Below are 18,667 nucleotides of genomic sequence, written 5' to 3' on the forward strand. Positions count from 1 at the left end.
GAAACTCAAACAGGAAGTACCCGTGCTAAGGTCTATTCAGCGCTATTCTGACGACTCGGAATCCATGCTGCAAGATTGTTTTGATCACGCAGACTGGGATATATTCCGGGTTGCCTCTGAGAATAATATTGACATATACACAGACAAGGTGACTAGTTAATTAGGAAGTGTATAGGGGATGTTGTTCCCACTGTGACTATTAAAACCTACCAAAACCAAAAACTGTGAATAGATAGCATCATTCGCGCAAAACTGAATGCACGAACCACTGCATTTCACCATGGCAAGGGGACTGGGAATATGGTTGAATACAAACAGTGTAGTTATTCCCTCCATAAGGCAATCAAACAGGCAAAATATCAGTACACAGACAAAATGGAGTCACAATTCAACTGCTCAGACACGAGAAGTATGTTCATTGACTATAGCTCAGCCTTCAACACCATAGTACCCTCCAAGCTCATCCACAACACAACAAATATAACTCGTAGAATCACCATGACTGCCTATATTCTATTACACTTTATAATGTGCTAGACATACAGAAGCATACTAAGTGACTGTCGGTTGTGAGCACTCAGAGCAACATCAGAAGACATGTTAAGATCATTATCTTAGCGATTTTAATCATTGATCACAATACTCAGAGCCATTTCCTGTAGAATTTCTCCAACAATACATTTTTTAAGAAAAATACTTATTTACACTGCACATATGGCTACTATTTTATTATATAATGAACATATCAACAATATCAGTTGTGAAACAAATTCATCATCTTTATCAGACAATTATTTGAGGTAAAATTCAACCTCAAAATATCAATCTTCAATATTCTAAGTAGTGGATCAGTTGGTCAAAGTCTTTTTGGTATTGGTGACCTCAACCTTTGAAACCCTATGGTTCAAATCGGATATGCCAATGAGTGGTCAATCTCACCTTACTAAAGTCTGTCAATGATGTTCAATATAGTAGTCTATGACATTGTAATAACATTTCACAGTTGGTTTACCAGTTTAGACATACCTTTAACAAGTGTATACCAGCCATTCCACCCTGACTTGTAAAACCTATCAAGATAGTCAGGAACATCTCTTGTGCCATCTGAAAGTCATGAAATACAATATACAGTGCCTTTGGAAAGTATTCACACCCCTTGACTTTTCCACATTTTGTTGTGTTACAGCCTGAATTTAAAATGGATTAAATTGAGATATTGTGTCACTGGCCTACATACTGTAATGTCAAAGTGTAATTATGTTTTTTTTTAATGAAAAGCTTGTCTCACAAAAAAAGGTTAACGATTGGTAGACAAAAAAAAAGCAGACACTGAATATCCCTTTAAGCATGGTGAAGTTATTAAATTACACTTTGGATGGTGTATCAATACACCCAGTCACTACAAAGATACAGGTATCCCATATGTAGCTACAGTATGAAAATCAGTTAAGAACAAATTATTTTCAATGACAGCCTGGGAACAGTGGGTTAACTGCCTGTTCAGGGGCAGAACAACAGATTTGTACCTTGTCAGCTCGGGGATTTGAACTTGCAACCTTCCGGGTACTAGTTCAACGCTCTAACCACTAGGCTACCCTGCCGCCCCAGGGGTTACTTAGGTAAGTTTACTTAGGTAAATTAGATATTTTTGTATTTAATTTTCAACAAATGTGTTAACATTTCTACAAACCTGTTTTCACTTTGACATTATGGGCTATTGTAGATAGTGAGAATGTTAAAAAAAATGTAATCCAATTTCAATTCAGGCTGTAACACAACAAACTGTGGAAGAAGTCAAGGGGTATGAATACTTTCTGAATGCACTGTAATTATTTATATTTTGAAATGTAAGGAGAAAAAAATCCCTCATGACACTGGAATCACATTTTTAGAAAATGCTCAACATTTTCATATCCTATACTACTTACCCTGGCTGCAACTAAAAGAGTTGATTGTCTTCGAGACAACTTTTGCAGGTACTCTGGACTCTCCTAGGAAGGCTGCTCATGTTAACTCAAAAACAAAAAAAGCTCATGTCAAGACGTCAATTGACATAATGAAAGTCAAGACAATTAGAGTATCCTGTAGCCTATTGGTGTAGATCTTTAGATCTATTTTAAAGATTATCCAAATAATGTATTATTGTAGCAGAGCGTTAACAGGGACATTTGCATACAATGAAACAAATGGAAAGAATAGTTCAAAAGCATACTAAATTTGTACTCATATTTCAAACAAATAACATGAACCAGAGCTGATGGAATTGCTCTCCATTCTGAGGCTTAGAATAAAGTGTGTGAGTGAATAAGATACATAAATTGATGCATAAGTACAAACAATGCCTTCAGAAAGTATTTATACACTTTGACCTATTCCACATTTTGTTATATTACAGCCTTATTCTAAAATGTATTTTTTTAAACCCATCAATCTACACACAATACCCCATAATGAGAAAGCAAAGACAGCTTTTCAGATTTTTTTTGCTAATTTTAGAAAATAAAAAACAGACATACCTTATTTACATAAATATCCAGACTATGAGACTCGAAATTGAGCTCAGCTGCATCCTGTTTCCATTGATCATCCTTGAGATGTTTCTACAACTTGATTGAAGTCCACCTGTGGTAAATTCAATTGATTGGACATGATTTGGAAGGCACACACCTGTCTATATAAGGTCTACAGTTGACAATGCATGTCAGAGCAAAAACCAAGCCATGAGGTCGAAGGAATTGTCAGTAGAGCTCTGAGACAGGAATGTTTCCGAGGCACAGATCTGGGGAAGGGTACTAAAACATTTCTGCAGCATTGAGGGACCTCAGGAACACAGTGGCCTGCATCATTCTTAAATGGAAGAAGTTTGGTACCACAAAGACTCTTCCTAGAGCTGGCCGCCTGGCCAAACTGAGCAATCGGGAGAGAAGGGCCTTGGTCAGGGAGGTGACCAAGAATCCGATGGTTACTCTGACAGAGCTCCAATAATGTTCCAACCGGAGAATTCCTTTGTCTGTAGAAAAGCAATGGAACGCGAGCTACCTCTCACGTGATAGGGCGTCACGAGCTTGTGGCACTCTGCCAGACCACTGACTCAAAGAGCCCTTATGAGACCCTCCTTTACAGTAGAAGCCTCAAACAAGTTTCTAAAGACTGTTGACATCTAGTGGAAGTTTTAGGAAGTGCAACATGACCAATATCCCACTGTATCTTCAATAGGGAATGAGTTGAAAGACGACCAACCTCATATTTCCCACTTCCTGGTTGGATTTTTTCTCAGGTTTTTGCCTGCCATATGCGTTCTGTTATACTCACAGACATCATTCAAACAGTTTTAGAAACTTCAGAGTGTTTTCTATCCAAATATACATATATTAGCAACTGGTACTGAGTAGCAGGCAGTTTACTCTGGGAACCTCTGGGCACATTATTCTTCCAAGCTACTCAATACTGCCCCCAGCCATAAGAAGTTAACCTCTACTACTTGCTCCCTACCTGATAGATAGGACTTTACCCAGCCTAGAGGGATACTGCTTAACCCCAGTGCCTCCAGAATGGAGATTAGGAGACCGTGGGTAACTGTATCAAAGTCCTTCTATAGGTCAAGCAGTACTATTCCACAGAGATGTCCTTCATCAATCTCTTTCCTGATGGAGTCAGTCAAGTAAAGTAGGCATGAATCAGTGGAGTATGTTTTTTTGAAACCAGACTGAAAATCATACATTAGACTTTGTTGACATATCTATACATTTGCTCATGTACAACTCTCTCCAGAATCTTTGATGTTATACTGAGGATAAATACAGGCCAATAATTCTCAGGGTCAGACTTCATCACCTTCTTATACAGAGGTGTAACTTTAGTTTGTTTCATGTCCCTGGGAAAGATGCCTTGTTCAAGAGAGATATTAACGATATGAGTAAAACAAGGGGCAATTTGAATCTATAAGAAATCTTCCAGGAATATTATCCAGGCCTGAGGCTTTGAAACATTTAAGCTCTGCTAGCATACTGGCTATTTTAGCTGTTGCTACCTTTGCAAAAGAAAAAGAGTTTAGATGAACCTCTAACTCGGCATAATACTTCTTGAAATGGTTGTTTCCATACAAACCAGAACTACTGGGCAGCGTGCTAACCAGCTTGCTGGCAACAGAAAAAAAAAAGAGTTGAATTCATTGGCAGTCTCTGCTTTTTCATATACCATCTCCTCTCTAACGTGCAGTCCAATACCGTTTAGTTTGTTTTTGGTTGTACTACTACAGCCTAGTTCCTTAAATGGATTTCCAAGGCTTTTTAGGATCATTTTTGATCTCAATGATTTTATCAGCAAAATAACACCGCTTAGCTACATCCATCGGGCCCTGTGCTTCATTTCTGTGACGTTTACAGTTGAAGTCAGAAGTTCACATACATCGTAGCCAAATACATTTCATCTCAGTTTTTCACAATTCCTGACATTTAATCAGAGTAAAAAATTCCCTGTCTTAGGTCAGTTAGGATCACCACTTTATTTTAAGAATGTGAAATGTCAGAATAATAGTAGAGAGAATGATTTATTTCAGCTTTTATTTCTTTCATCACATTCCCAGTGGGCCAGAAGTTTACATACACTCAATTAGTATTTGATAGCAAACAGTTCTATTTTTGTTTCATCAGACCAGTCGACATTACTCCAAAAAGTACAATCTTTGCCCCCATGTGTAGTTGCAAACCGTAGTCTGGCTTTTTTATAGCGGTTTTGGAGCAGTGGCTTCTTCCTTGCTTAGCGGCCTTTCAGGTTATGTCGATATAAGACTTGTTTTATTGTGGATATAGTTACTTTTGTACCTGTTTCCTCCAGCATCTTCACAAGGTCCTTTGCTGTTGTTCTGGGATTGATTTGCACTTTTCGCACCAAAATACGTTCATCTCTAGGAGACAGAATGCATATCCTTCCTGAGCGGTATGATGGCTGCATGGTCCCACGGTGTTTATACTTGCGTACTATTGTTTGTACAGATGAACATGGTATCTTCAGGCATTTGGAAATTGCTCCCAAGGATGAACCAGTCTTTTTTCTGAGGTCTTGGCTGATTTCTTTTGATTTTCCGATGATGTCAAGCAAAGAAGCACTGAGTTTGAAGGTAGGTCTTGAAATACATCCACAGGTACACCTCCAATTGACTCAAATGATGTCAATTAGCCTATCAGAAGCTTCTAAAGCCATGACATCATTTTCTGGAATTTTCCAAACTGTTTTAAGGCACTGTCAACTTAGTGTATCTAAACTTTTGACCCACTGGAATTGTGATACAGTGAAATAAGTTAAATAATCTGTCTGTACACAAATGTTTGAAAAATTACTTGTCTCATGCACAAAGTAGATGTCCTGACCGACTTGCCAAAACTATAGTTTGTTAACAAGGAATTTGTGGAGTGGTTTAAAAATGATTTTTAATGACTCCAACCTAAGTGTATGTAAACTTCCGACTTCAATTGTATATAGGAGAAAATCAGGCTGCTCATGAGAGCTTTTAAATGTCTAAATGGCTTTATTCCTTGGTTGGATAGATTCTAGAATTTCATGATTAAACCAAGGGCTAGATCTCGGCTTTACTCTGACCCGTCTAATGGGAGCCATCACATTCACTACATCAAGGAATCTACAATGAAAGGCTTCCCAAGCACTGTCTACCCCTACGCTTTCCAGCACAGGTGACCAGTCAATTTTACCCACTTGCTCCCCAAACATGTCAACACAGTATTTTTTGAGTTCTCTGATTCTAACAGTTTTGTGATATTTAAATATATGTTTAAAAACCCTCCTTGTGCAAAATGTAATAACATAATCACTGATTCCATGTACTATTACCCAACTCTGCGATATTTTGGATTCATCAGACACCAATATTAAATCAATCGTACTTTGCACTGTTTCACATACCCTGGTGGGATCTTTTATAATTTGTGTCAGAGCAAATGATCTACAGAAGTGCATAAATACATTGTGGGTTGGACTATCCTTTTTGCAGACATCAGTATTGAAATCCCCTAACAAAAGTATTTCCTTCACCAGCTAATTATTACAGTTTGACAACACAATTTCCAGACCTTCTTAGAATGCCTTCTGATTGGGCGGCCTGTAACACACCCACAACCAAAAAAAAAAAAATACAATTATTACAATTTAACTAAATGTAATCAAAAATCTACGTAATCCCCAAAAGTAATTATTTATCTTGGGAGGGCCATAAACAAAAACAAGCAATGCTGCATACTCTGAAAAAGGTTAAAATCTCACCTTTCTGGTCAAAATAGTTACGCATTTCTGAAGTGTTGTCACTTTTGAGGACACAAGCTCAAGTACACCAGTGGAGGCTCCTCAGAGGAGGACCATCCTCCTCAGTGAATTTCATAAAAATAAAAATAGTGAAACGTTTAAAATGTTATCCTTTTTTGATAAAACTATACTATATATTATCAAGTCAACAAATAACTGATTAAAACACTGTTTTGCAATGAAGGTCTACAGTAGCCTCAACAGCACTCATTCAATACAAAACCTAAGAGGCTCAATTTTCTCACCCCCTTCCATAGACTTACACAGTAATTATGACAAGTTCCGGAGGACGTCCTCCAAACTATCAGAGCTCTTGCTGCATGAACTGACATGTCCACCCAATCAAAGGATCCACCCTCTCCCCAACGGTGTGATTGCTACTTCTGAGGGTTTAGAGCTTGAGGTAGTCACTTCATACAAGTACTTGCGAGTATGGCTAGACGGTACCCTGTCCTTCTCTCAGCACATATCAAAGCTGCATGCTAAGGTTAAATCTAGACTTGGTTTCCTCTATTGTAATCGCTCCTCTTTCACCCCACCAGCCAAACTAACCCTGATTCAGATGACCATCCTACCCATGCTAGATTACGGAGACATCATTTATAGATCGGCAGGTAAGGGTGCTCTCGGGTGGCTAGAAGTTCTTTATCATTTGGCAATGAGATTTGCCAAATATTTGTACCATGTTTTGTGCTGCTACCATGTTGTGCTTTATATAGTGTTGTGGTGTCTCGCTTGTTGTGATGTGTGTTTTGTCCTATATATATATATTTTTTTTTAATCCCAGCCCCCATCCCGGGAGCAATGAGGCCACAATGAAGCAGTCATGATGGCATACAATGGAAAATGACACAAGGAGTGAAAGGAATTATGACAAAACACCCAATGATTGCTGCGTCATTGCCTGGACATGGAACAAACCTTCTCACTTGATGTGAGATTACTTAAAACGCAAAACTCTACATAACAGATAACAGAGTATGAAAGAAATTACTGTATATCTTACTTATCCAAAATAGAAATGACAGATACAACTTCTAGGATTTAGTGCAGTTGCAGTGACCAGGAGTGACTTCTTGGATTTGGAGTCCCATAGAGATCCACTGAGACAAGATTAGAGTGAAAAGTGAAGATGCACAGTAACTACAATGATCAGATGATTATGATATATTGACAATATGTGCAGTGTCATAACAGAAATTAACAGAAATTTATAGAATGACAACATAACGTGACATAAGAGTCAAACTATGGTTATGGTTGTGGTGTGATCCTACCGTACGACACTGGAAGCGGAGGACTGACCATCAGGGACCAGAGCCGGAGAGTGAGGGTACAGGGGTCAGGGGGTCTGGTGGTACTGGCAGGACATCTGTTATCCATATCACATTTCAACTCCATGGTCAATTGTTATGAAGCTTTTCAAGTTTGATGGTTGATTGGTGTTATTTCTCAGCAGTTATAGAAAACATACTGGACTACATTTTCTAGATTGTTAGAGCCACAGTTGATCTTATACAGGTCATGAGACTTGAGGCTGAGGCTGAGACTGACATGCTGCTGATCTGTGAGGAGTAGGATCCAGCCATGTGGTTGTAGCTATATCCAGAGCTAGGAGGAGCACGGGAGACCAGCTGGTTGGGGGAAAGGAGGCTGTGGTTGGGCGGCAGGCTCTTAGAAGGCAGGTCGGACTGAGAGGCTGTGGTACGTGAAGAATTGAGATTACTGGCAATACTACACAACACATATTCGACTAATGATAAGAATCACAAGCTTGTCATTTTTCTTTGAGTCATGAATGTAGATTAACAGCTAAAGATGCATATCACTGAGAGTCCACAGTCATGGTCTTGAGTCATGGTTGTTGTGAAAGGAACTACTTGTTATCACAAACTTATATACCATTTGACTCGTGTAAGGTCATTGAACACATGTTTAGAATACTGCTCCAGTGCCATATTTAGACTCAGAGAGCCCTACTTAATCATAACCACTAAATCAGATGTCCAAGGCCAGAGAAGATCATATTATTCTCCTTCTTATGTAAGACTGCATATTTGAATTGTCATGCTGACATTTTTGTTTTTCTCACTGTTGAAACGTTGTCATTGATCATGTGAATCCAAACGTATGTTCTCTGATAGAGGTTGTATAGGGTCCTGCATTAAACAGTATTATACAAGCATTTATCTGTGTTATTGCAAACATGTACAGTATGTAGACTACATGTACACTGCTAGGTAGCCTAGTGGTTAAGAGCATTGGGACTGTAACTGGACTATCGCTGGTTTGAGTCCTGGAGCTGACTTGGTGAAAAATATGTCGATGTACCCTGGAGCAAGGCACTTATTGCTCCTGTAAGTTGTGTGTCTGCGTTATATTAAACATAGAGGGAATAACTATGGCTGAATATGGCTGAATTATTATCCTTACACTTTAAAAAATACTAGTCAAATAAGACATGGGAGAGATGACGAATTTTGGCAAAGAGATTTATTTATAGACTAATACAAAATCAGTAGCGGATTTGGGTACCGGCGACATGGCGGGTGCGGCACGGGAGGGCGCCGAAGGGGGCAATTCTTTTAAAATGTATACGTTTGATTTGGGCGCCAAATGCGCCGAGTGGGGTTTTGGGGTTGCACTTTGGACTAGTAGTAAATAAGGAGAATGGAACGGAAACAGTTCAGACACGAAATCAAGCGTACCTACCCTCATTGGTCCATTCGAGTTGCTATGAAATTTAAACCACGCCTTCAGATTGTATCGCTACAAAAATGATGTCTGGACACTGAGACCGATCATACTTCTTCATTGAACAAAGTTAACAGACATCTACTAACTATGACTCTAAAATTCACAAAATGTCAATCTGTACTAATCACTGGAGCGAGCAGAGGCCTCGGTCTACAAATGGTGAAAGACCTGGCAAGAAGCACCGAGAGACCCAAAACAATAATAGCGACTGTTCGCAATCCAGCCGCAGCACTGGTAGGAGATCATCATGTTCAACTTGTTTGGTGAATTTCCACGTAATGGAAATACACGTTTGAGGATTCGCCTTTGCTGTAAACTTGGGGATACATAATAAAAGTTGATCTTCATTTCAGGATCTTCAAAATATTGCCAAGTCCTGCAAAGGTGTTTATATTGTACAGCTTGGTGAGTTGCATAGCCTACATCATTTGTAAAACTTGGACACAGGAGCTAGGGTGCAGTGTGATGCTGATTTGACACATTTTGTTGGGTAACCCATGTGCATCATGTGCCATGCATAGTTTGGACACATGCCCCATATGCCTTACTTGTTATACAAGCAGAATGCACAAGAAACACTGTATTGGTATTTCCCCGTGTGTTCCTCTCAGGGATTTTCTCCCTTCAAACTCATTGGAGTAACTAAAACGTATATTACACGCTCAATTGTATGTTTGTAGGACTCAACAGAACATGATGAAATCCCAAACTGAAGTAAACCAATAATGTAAAAGTAAATTAAACCAATACTGTAAAAAAAAACAAGGAGAAAAACTAAAACTAAATTCTGTTTGTTTACTGTGAAGTTCCTTTTTGAATGGTAATGGGTCTATGATCTCTTTTGTATCAGATGTTGTCAGCCAGTCAAGTATAGACTCAGCATTGCAAGCGGTGTCATCTATACTTGGAAGTGATGGGCTGAATTGCCTCATAAACAACGCAGCCATCAATCTATCCACTGATCTGAAGACAGTGACACCTGATGCTATGATGAAGACTTTCGAGAGTAATACTGTTGCCCCTCTTTTTGTCACCAAGGTAAATCAATGTGTTGCACCTCTAGAAGAGCATGTATGAGAAATATCTTAATTTTCTTGTAGCACAGAGGATATTTTTATTCATGCCCAAATCACACACATTTATGAAAAGTGTCCTACTTCATAAGAAACCTGTATTCTCGCAACTATCTCTAGATCACATAATGTTGTTTCTTGTAGGCATTTCTGCCATTGCTACAGGCAGCTGCTGCACGGGGCACTGGAATGGGGATCCATAGAGCAGCTGTGATTAACATATCTTCCATACTCGGCTCCATTAAGGTCAACTGGGGAGCCGGAGCAGCCTTCAAAAGCTATGCCTACAGAACCTCAAAGGTGAACAGCAACCATAATGAGCCATTTCGACAAAGCCCATATAAACATTACAGACCATCTCTGGTTGCAATATTAAGCATAGAATGTTTGGGTGTGGTGATAGTTAATCTGACTGTTCTTATGTGTACATATTCATTACATGTCCTGTCCATCTCATTTTGTTTATATATATGCAGGCTGCCTTGAACATGACGACAAGGTGTCTGGCCACTGACCTGGAATCTGAAGGGATTCTGTGCATGGCTCTTCACCCTGGCTGGGTGCGCACTGACATGGGTGGCCCACATGTGAGTGTCCCATACTATTGGTTGAGGCATTTTATGGTTGGGTCCTTTAGAATACATAAAAATACATGGCTGTGTATTTCAATGAGTAATGTTTATATGTTGATATGGTGCATTTCCTGTCTCTTATGGATCAGGCAGATTTGAGTGCGGAGGAGAGCATATCATCTTTGCTGTCTGTTATCACTGATCTGACAGAAAATAATCATGGGGGATTCTTGGACTACTCTGGAAACAAGCTACAATGGTGAAGCTCAACTTGGAAACAGTAACTTGTGGAATGGGTTATGTGCAGTTTGTCTGCTGGTGCTGCCAACAGTTCACTGGGACAAAACACAGCAGAGGTCACAGAATAGAACAAACAACTGCAACATCATGCTATTATGTTGCTCAGCAATCTCTGATTCCTTTGTATCTAGTTGGTGTGAGAGAGAACTTGGAGATTTGACATTTAAATTGGAGACTTTGTTTCATCTGAGTGGTTTGGGTTGTTGTTACACTTTCTAAAGGTAATCTCACTGTTTGAATACAAAATATATACTGTATAATACATATATAGGAATAACAATGTTTTGCCATTCAAAGGTTTTATTCAATCCATTTCTTTCAAATTATAATAAGAACGTGATTAATCTGTATAGTATATTGTTGTTATGATGACACCAGTAATGGGAAATGTACAGATACTGTTGTTTGTAGGCAGGTGAGGTGTAGAGAAGAGATCAGTTGAACTAGGGCTGATCCATCTCTTCTGATGTGAGAGAGGAAGGCATGGTATCCAGAGCTCCGATTTCTGTAAGGTAGATGACAAAACATTTGAGTGAGCACAGTTAGATCGTTATAACTGATTAGGACTATGCTAGTATTTATTCTGTTCCAAATGTTGTCGCAACATATAGCCAGGAATCTTGACTAGAAATGTAATCTGTAAATACATTTGAAATACAAATATAACCAGACCATATGAAAAACATGATTATTTTACTATTTTTGGAACATGTCAAAACGCCTGATTTTTATTCATTAAAAAAATATCAATCAAGAGAATGCTGTCAGTGTTTTTGCTGTAATTAATTGTTGTAATTAAACATTAATAACAGACACCATGAACTTACCTTTAAGTTTCAGGTATGATAAGAAGTCAATGACAGTGTGTATTACATCCTCATCTGCTATTCTCAAGGCACCTGCAAAATAAGAGACCATCATGAGGTGTAGACTACACTGAGTAAAGCAGACTTACTGTACAGTACGTCATCTACTCTAAATATATTTGATTTACCCTCTCATAGGCCAATGAAATGTAGGCTATAAGATTTGACAAGGCTTTAGCTTCTCACCTGTTTTGAAGTCATCGTCCAGGGGCATGCCTCTCTTTCCAGCAAGGCCATGCTTGTCACTGAGAGTGCGGTGACCGTCAATGCCGTCTGAACAACAAAACAAAAACATAGTTTGCGTAGCTGATTTTGACCCATTCCCTAGATGAAATCCCCTTCATTGCACACTACACACAAACACCGCAACCCTGCCTAAAGCTCACATGGCGGCATAAGGCATCCTTTATGATGGTGTGTTTTTCCTTTTATCTGAGAGTCTGAAAAGCAACCTGCAGGGCTTGAGTCATTGAATTGCTGGGAAACATATTCACCAATGAAATGCGTGAAAGAAAGGCACATAATCATTGACGGAAACAGAACCTGAAATGTTTTTATACATTTTATATATATATATATTAAGGAAGGATCCCTCCACATGCAAAGAAGAAGGGTAAAATAGTCATTTCATTCGATATCCATCTGAAATTACTATTTTACCCTTCTTCTTTGCATATATATATATATAAAATGAGAGGGGCAAGGAGCAGGAAAGACAATGGTTGAAATTACAATATACCTCACCCCATCAACAACTTTAATAAAGGTTTGAGTCAACAGGGCTAGTAATAGTGCACTGAATAATCATGTAAGAGCACTAATTATCTGAAGTGTAATCCTTGAATTTTGACGTTAACCCTTAGCCCTTGATGCGTTTCCCACAGTCATCACGGATCAAGTATAATTACATGCAAAAATGAAATGATCAACTTTGTTCTGACAGTGCCTCTTAGATTAAAAGATCCTGTATCATGGTTTAATCATTCATAAACAAGTGGAAAAACAAACCAATAAACACAAAGTGGCCATGGCTGTGATAATCACTTGGTTGTTGCATTAAGAGTTAAGTCTGCAAATAATAAACAGAAGAGCAAGGCGTCACAGAGCAATTCCTCTGCTGACTTCAATGTCCTGCAGGAGCTATCTTACATTGACTTAGCAGTTCTTCTCTCCCCCTTACGCTGGGATTATCCTTTATCTGTATTAGGTGATCAATACGACCTGAAACACAGGGATGGCATTTTACCTACATTTACAACAAGGACCTGTGTTATGGGATACATCCTCATTCTGGGTTGACAATAATCCATGAACCTTGGGAATAAATGTGTTCCTGTGCAAATAGGCTTTTCAAAATATAGTCATTTAAAAGGATATAACAAATTCAAATGTTCTGTGTCGTTCAATAATGACACAGAACAAGTTTGTTGGAATACATCATGCCACATTACACAGCCAGATGAAATGTGAAAAAGTATAATAAAAGTATAAACAAATATGAGAAGAGCATGATAATGGAGACAGGGCAGGTGTGTAAATTATAGTTGAGTTAAAAGTACTTGATAGTGGCATTTTGACAGTTGTGTGAAAGAGTACATGTATTTAATACATAACAGTCACTTACGGGGACCCAAAAGGTAGCCTGCACTGTTTAGTGTCCACCCTCGCTTCTCTTTACCCTGTTATGAGACAAACACACACACTCAAATCAGATTCATTATACACACTGTACAATCATCAGTTTTCTCAACAATTTATCTTATTTTCTGAATGCGAATTGCTTGACCTGACTATAGTGCAAGAACTCAATTATCTCAATGCTTGTTATGGTGTTATGTCTAGATAATAGGCAACAACGTTCATATAATTGTAATGTTGCTTGCAATAGCCTACTTGTAGTTAAAACAACGAGAAAATAAGAGCATTTAAAACAAAATTTTGCCAAATACAATAAAATGTTAACCTACCGCAATCACTAATCCAATTGTTTCTGACAGAGCTGCAAATAAAATTAGTGATATGCACACTACTCCAAAAGACTTCTTCATCTAAATCAAGATATTAAAAAGGTGTTAGTTGTAGAAAAACTCTCAATTTTAGAAGTTAAAAGTCGCAAAACAAACATTTCCAAAGAAGTCTTAAAGCGGCTTACCTTTAAAGTTTTGTTCAACAGTACAAGAGATAAAAGATCATTTACAAGTTTAAGGCTTTCTTCAAAATAGGTATGCTTATAGAATAAGCAAAAATACAATGCAATATTACAGCAAAGAGATCTTCAATGTCCCTGTCGTGTGTCTGGTTTAGAAGAGAATGATTTTGATGGCCTTTTATAATACACCCCCCACTACAAAAAAATCCTGTTCCTGAAATTCAGACGTCACAACTACCTTCCCCCTCCTGTAGTGGTCATGTCACGATGAAATTACAATAACATCATCATGTTTTTTTTGCAACCTTATGAGACATTGAGCTGGACAATAGTTCTTAAAGTCAGATACATTTTTACCACTAATAGAATCTCACGTGATGTCATTTGTAGAAAACATTTTATTATGCATGTCAAAACGAACACTGCTATAAGATCAGTAAATCTAAAATATTTATTTTAGAGCCTCTATGTCTGGAAAAATGGTTCAAATGTAAAAATACAAAACCATTCCATACAAACATAGCCTAGAGATAAAAGACAAATCAGGAAGACAAGGGGATACATTTCCATGGGTTTGTGGACAGGTCAATTTTAATAGTCAGAAAAGCAGGAATTCCATAATGGAAGGGTGATATCTATTTCATAACAATGCATTGGAACTTTTCTGTAGCCTTTATCAAGAAACAGTTACCTTAAAATGCGACTAAAAGGAGATTTTAAAAAAAAAAGTGTTTTTAGATATGGTGATAGGTTACAAAAAGGAGAAAAACAACTCACTCAGAGCTTTAAATTAAGTTCTTTATTGAATTAACAGATCAGATATAACAAGAGCCTGAATTATATGAAAATGTCATCCTATCATTGACACTTTCCATTCATACTGGAGGAGGATGGTAGTTACAGGCTGGACCAAAGAGTACACTAGAAAAGCCACTCCCAGGGCACCATGAACTTCCATTCCAATGAAAGTACAGGTCAGCAGCAACCAAGAGAGAGCAAAATGGGATTCCAACAGCGTGTAACAAAGGCAGGAACCTTTGGGCTCTTTGAAAAATGGTTTGTCCTTCTTTAGCTGTCTGGTCTGATCCAGCAAGGGCTACTGGCAGATCTAAAAGTTCTTGTGTCCATTTGTCATTGGTCTGTGTGGAAAATCCTCCATTGTAACATACATCACACATTGAGCAATGTTCTGATCCATTATGACATGGGAAAGGAACTCCATCCGAAGAACTCAATCCTGAAGATATATGGCTGCCTTCTTTCATATTGATGACATGAATGTTGATCACACCACCACACAATCCATTTGTTGAGGTTTTCTTCAGGGAGAGGTTGCTGAAGAGATAATACATTTTTTTACGAACACTCCTGACTCAACACCTTTATACAGTCTACAAGCATCGTATACCAACCATACAGGACAGCTCTATTTGGACACCTTGATTGTGAATAAAGAGTAGATGCATTACAACCACTAACTATTCCAGTTAAGTCCTACCTGCATTCTATTTCTTGTCCTTGTCTTGTATTTAATTGTATAGGCCTATCACAACATGGCCGGCTTAGCTCTTGGATGCCAGGTTGGGCTCTTGCACAGGTGGGGTTCTTGTCTGGAAGGAACAGGGCTATAATTCCATCCTTCGTAATAGCAACACATCCACATCTGCCGTTACTGTTTAGCTGGACTCTGCATGGCTGTGCTATAGCGACAGGTGCAACTTCCGATGCAGATAATGGGCTCTGTTGCTCAGAAGAGGCCTTTCTTCGTCGTTCACAATGCATTCTTTTGGCAAACAATCCCGTTGGCAACATTGTTTCAACCAATGCAAGTTGACAATCGAAGCCTGACAGTTTTCTCCTCACCTCCTGCAAGATTAAATATCATAAATGAAGTTAAGAAAAGTAATTGATTTATAAAGTCAAGTAGGCCGAAAACACATTATCTGCAGATATTTACACAAACCCTTATTATTTTTTTTGAGACCCCAAGTCCTCTGCGTCTGCAATGATCAGACATTTTTCCAATGTTGGCAAGCGCTGAATTAATTAAACAAATTCTGAACGTGAAAGACTGCTTATTATAGATTATAGCAGTGACTAAAATGATGTTTTCCGATGTAGACAGACAGCGCGCTTGTCTCGCTTCTCGGAGACAGAGGCTGTGAGAAGAGTCGCACAGCGCACTAGCTGTTCATCCAATGTGCAAGGGTTGTCAATCATTATATGATGACGTCACGTGAGCGTGACGCTCAAACGTCGTTCTTGTTCTTTTGCTGTCTATCACGGAACCCAAACCGGCTGCGCGCGTGCGCCATCGTGCATACATTTATTTTGTACCCCCACACCAAACGTGATCACAACAAGCAGGTTAAAATATCAAAACAAACTCTGAAACAATTATATTAATTTGGGGACAGGTCGAAAAGCATTTATAGCAATTTAGCTAGTTAGCTTGCACTTGCTAGCTAATTTGTCCCATTTAGCTAGCTTGCTGTTGCTAGCTAATTTGTCCTGGGATATAAACATTGAGTTGTTATTTTACCTGAAATGCACAAGGTCCTCTACTCAGTCAATTAATCCACAAAACGGTTAACCGAATCGTTTATAGTCATCTCTCTTTCGTCCAGGCCTTTTCTTCTCTTGACTTTATATTGCAATTGGCAACTTTCATAAATTAGGTGCATTACCGCCACTGACCTTCGTCTTTCAGTCACCCACGTGGGTATAACTAATGAGGAGATGGCACGTGGGTACCTGCTTCAATAAACCAATGATGAGATGGAAGATGCAGGACTTGCAGCCGATCTATTTTAGCCCGTGCAATAATTGAATAACGTAGATTTATTTTATTTTTTTGCAACGCTCGCGTGTGGCCAGCCTGTAACTCATATAGAACAATGAAAAAATATTTGGCCTAGCTATCAACAACTAGCTTTGAGCAACGTTAATGGAAACGTTTGTACTCTTCTCTCAGAATGTGGATAAACTTGAGAAAAATTTGTCTGAATTGCCAACAATAATTCCATGAGGTAAATTTAATTGAGTAGTGTTTTTAGCTAACTAGCTAACGTTAGCTAGCTTACCTTGCCCACAAAAGTTGATCGAGCGCGAGATTCCCTAAAATCATGCCACTTTGATATAGCTACGACCGGAAGTTACTTTTTCGTAGCAGGTTAGGATAAGTAGGTTAAGGTTAGGAGTTGTAGCTATCTAAAAACACAGAAAGCTAACTATAGCTTGTAGTTATAATAATAATAATAATATTTTCCTAGGTAACTGCTAGTCTGCTGTTGTTAGCTGCGGTGGTTAGTTGCGGTCTAACCACCAGATATCCATAGGAAGCCAAATTTCTTTAGATTTAAGTTTGCCAGGCTGAAAATGCCCGGCCATTGTCAATAACCCTTTCCCTATCTCTCCCTACCAGCCTATCTACACAACGAATCCCATTCAGGAATCAGAAATATGGCTGAGACAGTGACAACATCCACATGCACTGGGACCTTTTCAGTCAACAGAATCAACCAGGGATCATACTCACTGTGTTTGGAGTATTTCTCTTTGGAGGTGAAGAGCTAGCTTTCTAACGTTAGCTCTTTTTAAAAATTGTAATGACCTGGCCTGATCGTAAAGGAACAATTGTCCAGACAATTGATGGGTTAATAAACCATGAATTCGTAACCTCAAACTCCACACAGGCGGGCCTCCCGGATGGCACAGTGGTTAAGGGCGCAACAGGGCCAGCTGTGCCATCAGAGACCCTGGGTTTGCGCCCAGGCTCTGTTGTAACCGGCCGTGATCGGGAGGTCCGTGGGGCGATGCACAATTGGCCTAGCGTCATCCGGGTTAGGGAGGGCTTGGCCGGTGGGGATGTCTTTGTCTCATCGTGCACCAGTGACTCCTGTGGTGGGCCTGGCGCAGTGCACGCTAACCAAGGTTGCCAGGTGCACGGTGTTTCCTCCGACACATTGGTGCGGCTGGCTTCCGGGTTGGATGCGCACTGTGTTAAGAAGCAGTGCGGCTTGGTTGGGTTGTGTATTGGAGGACGCATGACTTTCAACCTTTGTCTCTTCCGAGCCCATACGGGAGTTGTAGCAATGAGACAAGATAGTAGCTACTAAAACAATTGGATACCACGAAATTGGGGAGAAAAAGGGGTAAAATTAAATTTTTTAAATTAAATTAAACTCCACACAGGCTACTGTTTTGCCGCAGCCCACGCCAAATAAATGAAAGATACCCATATAAGCAACTGTGATATTCTCTTGTGAAGACCAGACATAAGAGAGAGAACAATGGCTAAACATGGACTTAATTTGCAATGCTCCATCCCCCTTTGTTTCCTTAAGGAACCGCCAAAGCACTCTTCTAGAGGGAGAGTCATTGTTCAGTGATGGCACCTCCATTACATTTGATACTTTCAAAGACCTTGCCGTTGAACTTGATTGCTTTTATATTCTATATAGAACAGTATCTGTCAAATTACAGTTGTATCCATGTTTGGGTACAAAGGAGGCAAATTCTGTAATCATATGTGAATGTTTTTGTCCCACATCAACAACTTTCACCATCAAGCTGATATTGAAAATCTTCGGTAGTCCTCTTTTAGGGTTCATCATGTCTAAAATCATAATGTTT

The 18,667-nt window shown here is 39.1% G+C and overlaps 2 protein-coding genes across 5 annotated transcripts in view; one reads left to right on the forward strand and one right to left on the reverse strand.

Moving 5' to 3' along the window:
• Positions 1-9,003: 9,003 nt before the first annotated feature.
• Positions 9,004-11,773, forward strand: zgc:110339 (uncharacterized protein LOC550490 homolog). Of its 2 annotated transcripts, none has more exons than XM_024423303.2 (6): positions 9,004-9,306; positions 9,426-9,477; positions 9,923-10,110; positions 10,392-10,445; positions 10,622-10,732; positions 10,867-11,773. In XM_024423303.2, the coding sequence occupies exons 1-6, from the start codon at positions 9,160-9,162 to the stop codon at positions 10,978-10,980; spliced, it is 666 nt and encodes a 221-aa protein (XP_024279071.1). In that variant the 5' UTR covers positions 9,004-9,159; the 3' UTR covers positions 10,981-11,773. The 2 variants fall into 2 exon arrangements, with proteins under 2 accessions (XP_024279071.1, XP_024279070.1); XM_024423302.2 differs by having other exon boundaries at positions 9,047-9,306; positions 10,290-10,445.
• Positions 11,390-18,667, reverse strand: part of LOC112252242 (galanin peptides) — a 34,070-nt gene continuing 26,792 nt past the window's right edge. Inside the window, exons 1-7 of one of the 3 annotated variants that reach the window (XM_024423305.2) lie at positions 14,036-14,211; positions 13,851-13,931; positions 13,508-13,562; positions 13,033-13,104; positions 12,070-12,156; positions 11,845-11,916; positions 11,390-11,522 (exon numbers count right to left, since the gene is read on the reverse strand). In XM_024423305.2, the coding sequence (XP_024279073.1) occupies positions 11,461-11,522; positions 11,845-11,916; positions 12,070-12,156; positions 13,033-13,104; positions 13,508-13,562; positions 13,851-13,931 (429 nt within the window). In that variant the 5' untranslated portion in view covers positions 14,036-14,211 and the 3' untranslated portion in view covers positions 11,390-11,460. Of the gene's footprint in view, positions 11,523-11,844; positions 11,917-12,069; positions 12,157-13,032; positions 13,105-13,507; positions 13,563-13,850; positions 13,932-14,035; positions 14,212-18,667 lie in introns of those variants that run through there. The other 2 variants (XM_024423306.2, XM_024423307.2) reach the window with 2 other exon arrangements.

The sequence above is a fragment of the Oncorhynchus tshawytscha genome, linkage group LG06 (assembly GCF_018296145.1).
Source record: "Oncorhynchus tshawytscha isolate Ot180627B linkage group LG06, Otsh_v2.0, whole genome shotgun sequence".
Classification (NCBI taxonomy): domain Eukaryota; kingdom Metazoa; phylum Chordata; class Actinopteri; order Salmoniformes; family Salmonidae; genus Oncorhynchus; species Oncorhynchus tshawytscha.

Bases quoted from the DNA above. Each gene is read 5' to 3' on its own strand.
- zgc:110339 (XM_024423302.2), top strand. From the start codon at position 9,160: ATGACTCTAAAATTCACAAAATGTCAATCTGTACTAATCACTGGAGCG. The intron at 9,478-9,922 runs GTGAGTTGCATA...CTTTTGTATCAG, and splicing joins TGTTTATATTGTACAGCTTG to ATGTTGTCAGCCAGTCAAGT. The intron at 10,733-10,866 runs GTGAGTGTCCCA...CTTATGGATCAG, and splicing joins CTGACATGGGTGGCCCACAT to GCAGATTTGAGTGCGGAGGA.